General features: G+C 51.5%; 2 protein-coding genes across 8 annotated transcripts in view; both read left to right on the top strand.

Moving 5' to 3' along the window:
• Window positions 1-4,428, top strand: part of RNF121 (ring finger protein 121) — a 78,276-nt gene extending 73,848 nt beyond the window's left edge. For both annotated transcript variants that reach the window (XM_078340327.1, XM_002754841.6), the window contains 3 exons: window positions 1,567-1,700; window positions 2,300-2,401; window positions 3,027-4,428. In XM_078340327.1, coding sequence (XP_078196453.1) covers window positions 1,567-1,700; window positions 2,300-2,401; window positions 3,027-3,147 — 357 coding nt within the window. In that variant the 3' untranslated portion in view covers window positions 3,148-4,428. The remainder of the gene's footprint in view (window positions 1-1,566; window positions 1,701-2,299; window positions 2,402-3,026) is intronic.
• Window positions 4,429-5,464: 1,036 nt separating this feature from the next.
• On the top strand, window positions 5,465-8,852 carry IL18BP (interleukin 18 binding protein). Of its 6 annotated transcripts, XM_017977832.3 has the most exons (7): window positions 5,465-5,573; window positions 6,388-6,460; window positions 6,778-6,984; window positions 7,129-7,195; window positions 7,614-7,700; window positions 7,782-7,929; window positions 8,162-8,852. In XM_017977832.3, exons 2-7 carry the CDS (start codon window positions 6,433-6,435, stop codon window positions 8,243-8,245), a joined length of 621 nt encoding a protein of 206 aa, XP_017833321.1. In that variant the 5' UTR covers window positions 5,465-5,573; window positions 6,388-6,432; the 3' UTR covers window positions 8,246-8,852. The 6 variants fall into 6 exon arrangements, with proteins under 6 accessions (XP_017833321.1, XP_054097935.1, XP_078196454.1 ...); XM_054241960.2 differs by lacking the exon at window positions 7,129-7,195 and having other exon boundaries at window positions 7,580-7,700; XM_078340328.1 differs by having other exon boundaries at window positions 5,465-6,460.
• The last annotated feature ends 273 nt before the right edge of the window (window positions 8,853-9,125 follow it).

Raw genomic sequence — 9,125 nt, 5'->3', positions numbered from 1 at the left:
TTTTTTCAGAATAGAAATATATCTTTGTTGTTTTGCTGTTTATAAAAGTAATATGTTCTCTTTGTAATTATTTAAACAACATAGAAGTACTCCCTGTCTCAGTATCATCCCCCAAGACCCCACCCCAAGAAGGAATTTTCCATCACCTTGGGTAACTTTAATCAAGTACTGTTTAAGGCCAGGGACTTGTTTCTCAGTATCATGGGACTATTCTAATTTTTTCTGTACTGGATCAAATTGGAAACAGTACATTGGATCACTTTACAGACAGTTTATTAGGTTCCTTTTTGAACAACTGTCTTGTGTTTTACCTTCATTTCCCTCTTACCTATTTGTGTACACATTGGATCATCCTTTAACCAGTGTACTCTCCAGAAGAGATTTCTAGACCACTTCACCATTTTGACCATTTTGAAGTATACAATTCAGTGCATTAATTTTCAGTGTTACGCAACCATTGTCACTGTCTAATTCCAAAGTTTTTCATCATCCCAAACAGAAACTCTGCCCATTAAGGAGTAACTCCTCATTACCCCTGCCCGCAGCCCCTGGTTTACCTGTAATATACATTCCATCTCCTTGAACATGCCTATTGTAGATATTTCATGTAAATGGAATCATACAATATTTGTCCCTTTGTCTCTGGTTTCTTTCACTTAGCATAGTGTTTTCAGAGTTCATTTGTGTATAGAATGTATCATTCCTTTTTATGGCTGAATAGTATTCCATTGTGTGTGTGCACTGCATTCGGTTTATTCATTCATCTGTCAACAGCCACTTGGGTTGTTTCCACTTTTTGGCTACTGTGAGTAATACTGTGAGCATTGTGTTTGAGTGTCTGTTTAGCCCTAGTCTCATATCTTTTGGGTTTATACTGAGGAATGGAATTGCTCTGTCATTTGGCAATTCTATGTTTTAACTTTTTGAGGACATGCCAGACTCTTTGCTTTCTTAATTATGATAATGCTTAAATGAATATCTGTTTGCATGAAGCATTTTTGACACTTCCTCTTATTTCTTTAAATTCCTTGAAGTGAAATTAATGGGTCAGCAACAGTTTGAGACACCATGCTAAGTGGTATCTGAAAGGCTTCAACCTCCTTTGCTGCTGCCACAAATGTCTGAGAATGCCCTTGTCACCAAACCAATATGGCACTTAATATTTCACTCTTTTAAATGTTGGAGAATATGGTTGTCCATTTCTGATGGAACCATAGTCTGGTGACAGAATGGCTTATTTGACACAGCTCCTGATCACCAGCCCTGAGTTCTCCCTCCAATTCCCCTTATCCCTGGAGCTGATCCAGCCCAGTCTACAGTTCCTGTTGACCTAACTTCCCAACCATCTCTAGTCTAGTCACTTCTCCCCAACTGCCCAGGAAGGATGAGGTCGGTTTGACCTGTAAAAGGTGACCTTTTCTAAAGAGTTTTTTAAAAAAGTCCTCTAACTCTGGGCTTCCCTCTGCCACTGTGCCTTCTCTTTAGAAGGCCTGAGGCCTCTGTGGAGTTTCCTACTTTGGCTGCTTCTCACAGCTTTTCCTGTCTTTCATTCCCGCTCTTCTTCAGTTCTACAGCGAGTCGGGCATGCCTACCAAACATCTTTCAGACAGCGTGTGTGCTGTGTGTGGCCAGCAGATCTTTGTGGACGTCAGTGAAGAGGGCATCATTGAGAACACATACAGGCTGTCTTGCAATCATGTGTATCCTGCCTCGAGCTCCTGAGCCACATCTCTCCTGCTACCTGCACACTCCAGTCAGGGAGAGAAAGGGGGTGGTCGTGACCCTAGGTGGGCTGTCCAGACCCTTGCATGTAGGAGGGCCACAAGAGGGCCGCCTTCCCTGCCCTTTCCCACGGATCAGAGCCACTCTTATGTAAACAGTGGTTACACTCTGGTTGGGTCTGAGAGGAACCTGAGGCTGTAGCTAGTGAAGGAGTGCTAGCAGACCTGAGGTCAGACCAGTCACAGGGGAAGAGAACCTCTAATGGGATCCCTTAGTTTAGCATCAAATCCCCTATTCTGAATAACACTTGTAATATGTATCATGTATTTACTCAGCTCCCATTCAATGCCTCTGTTGGGAGAGCCATGTATCATCTCCATTTTGTCCCATGACAGTCTTGTGAGATGGGGATCATTACCCTTACTTCACATGCGAGGAAACAGGTTCAGACAGAGGGACTTGCCCAAGATTATAGAGCTGATAAAGAGCGAAGCCAGGATTTGAACCTTTCAAAGACTGGCGTGGGGCTGGAGTGCCTCCCTGGCTCCCACCATTTCCCTTGACCAGTAGTGCTCAGCTTCCACGAGTTCTGCATCCGCGGCTGGTGCATCGTGGGAAAGAAGCAGACGTGTCCCTACTGCAAAGAGAAGGTAGACCTCAAGAGAATGTTCAGCAATCCGTATCCTTTATTGGGGTCCTTGTTGGGAGTGGGCTGTGGGAAGAAAGTACTGGTCAGTGTGACATGCATTTGGGCCTTCTTGGGGCCCTCCCCTCTGCCCCCAACCAGAACATCTTGAACCATGATGGGAAGCTGAGCTGCTAGTCCTGCCCCATGATACACACCCAGTCTCCCTATTCTAGGAGTATTGCCTGTTCTCAGCCTCCTTGCAGCCATTGTCACGGATAGATAGATTTATGGCTGCCTCACACTGACAGTTTCTTCTTAGAGAAGGTGTTACAGGAGGCCCTCCCTGTATGTTGGTCATGGGGAACTAGGATTTTTCTCTCCATTCCTTCAGGTCTGTCCTGTCTCCTGTACCAGTCCCCTCTGTCCTACATTCTGCATTCTCTGTGTTCAGCTTTTTACTCCAACGGACAGGCTGTGAGGAGGAAGAGGAGGGGGAGGGCGAAGTCGGGAGTGCTGGCTGAGTAGGAGTAAGGCTGGGTGGGCCTTTCCAGAAAGCAGTCTCCATTCCTCTAGGCTGTGGAGGAGCTGGAAAGTGGGGCAGACCCAGGGAGCCCCCGCACCCATGCTAGCTCACCCCTGGCAGCTCTTGCACAGAGCCTCTTTAACACACTGACAGCTGGGAGAGGCCTCACGTCATGTATGGGCAGCTGCTAGACTGGCTTCGATACTTGGTAGCCTGGCAGCCTGTCATCATTGGCTTAGTCCAAGGCATCAACTACATCCTGGGCCTGGAATAGTGACGAAGAGCATCATTGGAGAACCCACCCCACACGCCGCGGACCTCAGGGCACTCTCCTCCCTGCCCACAAAGAACTCCTGGGTGGGAAAGACTCAAAGGGGTGCTTGGTCCACTCAGGACCCCTCCAGCTGTGTCGGACTAGGGAGGGATATGATGGAGAGCCAGCCAGTGGGTCTGTCAGCAGTGGGGCTTTTTAAAAGAAAACTATTTTGATGAATATATTTAAAAACCCCTTTTTTATTGTGGAGCATAGGAATTGCCCCCCTCCAGGCTTCACCCTCCCTGTCTAAGCAGGGTGGGGGCAGAGCCATATTTTTGGTTTTAAGGAGCCTTTTCATCTCTGGCTGAGAACACTGCTGGGCTCCCAGGTAGCTGAAGGTCTCAGCCCACCCACTCCCTTCTTCTCTGTGTGGGCTCAAGCCTGGTGCACTTAGTAAAGAGCTGACATACTCAGGCTACTGCCATGGGTGAGCACTGAGGCCCCAAGTGTCTTCCCTCCCCCGCCTGCTGTCTGGGACACAGGACAGGTGTTGTGTCTGACTCTGTCTCCCTCTGTCCAGGAGCTATAGGCTAGTTGAGGCAAGTGGAACCTTATCAGTGACTTGTCCAACAAGGGAAGTCTTGGGGCCTCAATTCATTGAAGACTTGTTTTGGGACAACTGGAAGAATCAGCACTGTGGATACCTGCCTATGTGCAGGGCTGTGGTCAGCCAAGAATAGAGGTCATATAGTTGGGTCACGGGGCAGTTGTTGGCAGCCGTGACTGACAGCCCCTTATGCAAGCGCATTCTTTAGTGGATCCTTCAGTGGAGTGCTGACACGTGCCAAAAGTCACCCTGCCACACTTCCTTCCTGAAAGCCTAAGAGTGCGTATGCATGTGTGTGTGTGTGCTCACAAGTCAGAAGAAAAGACGTCAGCTTCTCCCTTTGTCAGATGATATGCCCTGGAAGCTGGCAGAGGATTCCCAGGCCAGGGAATATCCCTACATGATTTTTGTTATTCATGGGTCCTCCCTGGGCCTGACAACAGGAGTGGTGGGTGGGTGGGTAGAGGAATAAGGCCTAGGTGAGTACAGGTTTTGAGAAGGGGCTTCTAGGAAGGCTCCAGTCCTGGTCCTTGGTGACTTGAATAAAGTGGGAGGTCAAACATGGGCCTTTGGTATTGGGTTTCTAGGGAATAGACCCAGTAGCACCTGCTTCTTCAAGGGCAGCAAGAACCAAGCAGGATGTTGTCACTCCCATCTGAATAAAGCTCCATGAGCTGGGTTGGAAAGCTGAACATTTATCTTGCTTTCTTCTTCCCACCTCTCTCTGGGGTCTCCAGGCGTGTCCTGCCTTTGCTAACCCCCATCTGAGACCTGAGGGTCTGGGGGTGGTTGGCCTTGCCTTTCTGCTGTTCCCTGCTGTTCCCCTGCCGACATCTGTAGGAGTGGTAGAATGCTGGGCTCCCATGCTGTGGCCTAAGAGGGCCTGGGGCATCACTGGGCCTGCTTTCAGACTGAGGTTGCTCCATGTTCTCACTGCCTGAGGCCAGTGTCCTGCCACCACCTGCCTTCCTCAGGGCTACGTACTCAGCCTCGGCTTCTCTTCCCCAGCCGTGGCTTCCCATGAGGCCCTGCTGCTTATGCCTCCTCTGGGGCTGTTCCTCTCCTCAGAGAGGGGAATGTGGCTGGTCAAAAGACTCAGGGATCACTTCCTTTCATTTTTTCTCCCACCCCGATGTCAGGCGCAGGTGTGAAGCCGAGACCAGGCTGTGCAAAGCTCTTTTTTCACTCATAACAGTCCTGAGTCCCATAACTTTCCCTTTGCCCAACTCTGGTCTTGGTTACACTAAGGCAGACTCCTGTCATCTGCCCCTACCATCCCCCACTGGACTGTATCTTTCAGAAACCCCAGGCAGCCTTGCCTCCTGACCTAACTCCTGGAGATGCTGGTGTTCCTGGGAGGAATTTCCCTTACATCATAGTATTAGAAGCCCCTGGGGCAGGAGGTAGAGGGAGGAATTGAGAGGAGGAAAAGCTTGAACTTCACACCTACAAGATGCGACTTGTAGTCTCCTGTTGTTTTCTTGTGGAAAAGCCATATTCCTAATTTAGACATAGGAGATCACAACTGACTGTGTTCCTGATGCAGTCCCAGCTGGGGGCCTCCCTGGCTCTGTCACCAGCCCTCACACCCTCTTGATTACAGGAGTCACAAGCCTCAGACACACAGCTCCTATCTACCTCCTGTTGGGGGTCAGCTCTCGAGCCTGTGTGTCAGTTCCTGGGTTGGCTGTGTGAGTTCTACAGACAAGGGGAAAGTGCTTCCGGTGTGTTTCCTGTGGTGGGTTCACACGCAGCTAGACACAGCCAGCTTGAGTCTTGGAGCTCACAGAGGGGAGCTTCTGGAAAGGCAGGCTCTTCAGGACCTCTTGGGAACCAGGTAGGAGGAATCTGGGAATACTAGTGAACCTAGACCTGTAGCCCTGGCCAGAGGGGCTAGGATGAGAGATCCATGGGTGGGGTACTGGGAGATGCAGCCAACCTTGGGGCTGGTGGCTGGGAGAGTGGGGAGACTGGGAAAGGCCAGGATGTGGAGGGGCTGGTATGGCTTTGAGCCTGAAATGGTGAAAATGATCCAACTTGGGGTCCCCAGTGCCCAGGAAAGTTGTCCCATTGAATATCAGTGTGAAGGCGGAGGAGGAAGCCTGTTCAGATGGAAACAGACCTGGGTCTGAAGAGGGGAGGTAGATACCAGTGTCCTGACCCTTGGCTGGGACAGAATTGATCTGTGAGAGACTCTATCTAGTTCACACCTTAGGTGACCCTGGGGTGGCATGGAGGTAGATTAGAGGTCCCAGTCTGGTATCATCTGGAGAGGTAGGGGTCCCGGGAGCTGAAGGTTTCTGAGAACACTCACTTTTAAGGTATTCTGTTTAAAAAGTGAAAGTGAAATAGAGGATGGGGGCAGTACTTTCCCAGAAGGATTGCTCGGGATCCTGCCCTTCCCAGAAGCAGCTTTGTTGCTGGAGAGGGTGACTGGGTGAGTCCCTGTTCTCTCTTTGGGTCTCAGTTTTGCCCTCCCTAATGAAGGGGTAAGATTGGACTAGGTAAGCATCTTACCATTTTTGGTCATGAGAGCTGGGGTTGGGGGGGATTGTCACTGAAAGAGCCCCAGGCTATGCTACGGGAGGAAAAGCCAGCTACTGAGAAAACGTGGCAGTGGTTTACGATTCTCCTCCCCCACCTTTCACCAGAGAAGAGGACGTTGTCACAGATAGAGAGCCAAGCTTACCAGCATCATGACCATGCGACAGAAGTGGATACCAGGTAGGCCTTGGGGCTGCCCATGGGCAGGCAGGGTAGGGTGAGGTCTATGAACAGAATGGAGCGGTAGGCTAACCCGGAGCCTTCACCCCAAGGCAGATGCTGTGGCTCTGGCTCCATTCCAAAGCTTCTCTGTACTCAATAAAGGGGTGGGTGCTGAGAGGCCCCTCTTTTGCTCTGATTCCCTGGCTAGAGCCCAGACATCTTTGGGCTGAAGGTACATCCTTACCTGGGCAGCCCACTCTGTCTCCAGATAGAAGCCATGATGCTGAGCGTTCCCAGGCAGCCCAGCCACTGACTTGTGACTGTCCTTTCCTCAGTCCCCAGTCCTTTGTGGGTCCTGCTCCTGTGTGCCCACATCATCACTCTCCTGGACAGAGCCACACCTGTCTCACAGAACACCACAGCTGCCACTGCCTCAGCTAGAAGCACAAAGGACCCCTGCTCCTCCCAGCCCCCAGTGTTCCCAGCAGCAAAGCAGTGTCCAGCATTGGAGGTGACCTGGCCAGAGGTGGAACTGCCACTGAGTAAGGAGCACAGTGGTTGGGGGTAGGCTGTGGGCACAGAGGTTCCCAGGGTTGGGTTGACTCCTGAGCACTAGCCCTCTTCTGCCATGCACCACCAACTGGGCCAGCTGGGCTGAACCCCCACATTCTCCCTCCATAACCCAGGGTCATGGGTACGGGCTTGGTGCAGCTCCCAAGATGCTCCCTATCAAATAGGACAGAGAACTCAGACGTAAGTAATGGTCACAGGACCTCTCAGAGCCTTGATTGCAGTGGACTCCAAGGCCAGCCCCTTCACCCAGAGCCCACTGGCCTCTAGCCATCTCATAGGAGCAGTAGCCACCCAGCACTGCCTCGGTCACCTGGGCTCCAGAGTCACAGAGACTGGGTACTAGAAAAGGTCATCCCGAGGAGACAGACTCAGAAGAGGAGTCATCACATGAACCAAGGACCCTTCCCCATATTCCCTATTTAGGGCTAGGGCCTCTTGGAGACAACTGCACTTCCCCTTTAACACACCTTCCCACCTAGGGGGAGCTGGCAGGGAGGGCACAGCAGAGCAGGCCAGGGAAAGGGCTTGCTCTTCAGGAGGGCTAACTGCTGCTTGTGTCCCTAGATGGAACGCTGACCTTGTCCTGTACTGCCTGCAGCCACTTCCCCCACTTCAGCATCCTCTACTGGCTGGGCAATGGTTCCTTCATTGAGCACCTTCCAGGCCTGTGGGAGGGCAGCACCAGGTGAGGGTTGCAGCAGCCAGATGGGTGGGAAGGAGGCCTCCTTCTGTGGTCCTCATGACATTTCTTTCCTTTTTGCTCCAGGTGGGAGCGTCGGAGCACAGGTACACAGCTGAGCAGGACCTTGGTGCTGGAGCAGCTGACCCCTGCCCTGCACAGCACCAACTTCTCCTGTGTACTCGTGGACCCCGAACAGGTTGTCCAGCGTTACGTCGTTCTGGCCCAGCTCTGGGTGAGGAGCTTAAGGAGAGGCCTCCAGGAAGAGGAGGAGCTCTGTTTCCATATGTGGGGAGGAAAGAGTGGGCTCTGCCAGAGCAGCCTCTAAACTAATGTCCAGAATTCCTCAAGGACAGCCTGAGGAGACAAAAAGGAACTTAAAACAGGGGAGGTGTAGCCTGGGGCAAAGTGATGAGATGTGTCCCTCCTTTCCTTGGCCTGATCCTCATCTGCCTTCATTTCCTTAGGCTGGCCTGAGGACAACCTTGCCCCCTACCCAAGAAGCCCTGCCCTCCAGCCACAGCCCAGGGCCAGCAGCAGCACAACCTTGACCGGAGCCTGGGTCCTATCTACCTACCTGGAGTGAACAGTCCTTGACTGCCTGCAGGCTGTATGGGCAAGCAGCACACCCCCTTCTCCTCTGCTTTGGTTTCTTTCTCTCACCAAATTCAAACTCCATTCCCGTCTACTTAGGAAATCACAGCCTCCCTATAATGCTCCTCCTCCTGCCATTCTCTCCACCCTTCCTAATGTCCTGCTCCTCACACTGCTCTGCTGCTCAGAAACCACTGAAACCGACTGTTGATGCCTTAGCCTTGCACTCCAGGGCCCTGCCTACATTTCCCATGTGACTTTCCGGAGGCCTCCAACTATTGCTTTTCCCAGACAGCTCCCACTCCCATGCCTCTGCTCATTTGGTCCCGCCTTCCTCACCACCCCAACAGGGGAACTTTCAAGCCTGGTTGAAACACTGCCTCTTCAGTGAAGTCACCCGCTTTCAGCTCTGGCTATTCTGCAGACTTCAGTCTTCATGCTGTATTCCCCCCACTTTACTCTAATGGACTGTTCCAGGGAAGGGATGGGGGCAGCAGCTGCTTCAGATCCACACTGTATCTCTGTTATCCCCACGTGGGTCCTCATAAAGGATTATTCAATGGAGGTATCCTGACATCTGTTCATTTAGGCTTCAGTTTCACTCCCAGGAACTTTGCCTGTCCCAGGAGGGAGTATGGGAAGAGAGGGACTGCCACACAGAAGCGAAAGACAAAACTAGCTTCAGGGGAACACAGGCCCTTGAAAAAGAAGAGAGAGAACAGCCCATGTTCCCCAGGAGCAGAGGCCAGTAATGGAGAGTGGGAATCCTGGAAAGAAAGATGTGGTCCCAGGAAAAGGGATGAGAGGAAGGAGGTGGTCTGGAAGACTCAGCAGGGA

Source organism: Callithrix jacchus, chromosome 10, assembly GCF_049354715.1.
Source record: "Callithrix jacchus isolate 240 chromosome 10, calJac240_pri, whole genome shotgun sequence".
NCBI lineage: Eukaryota > Metazoa > Chordata > Mammalia > Primates > Cebidae > Callithrix > Callithrix jacchus.
This window is presented reverse-complemented; position numbering and strand designations above follow the sequence as displayed.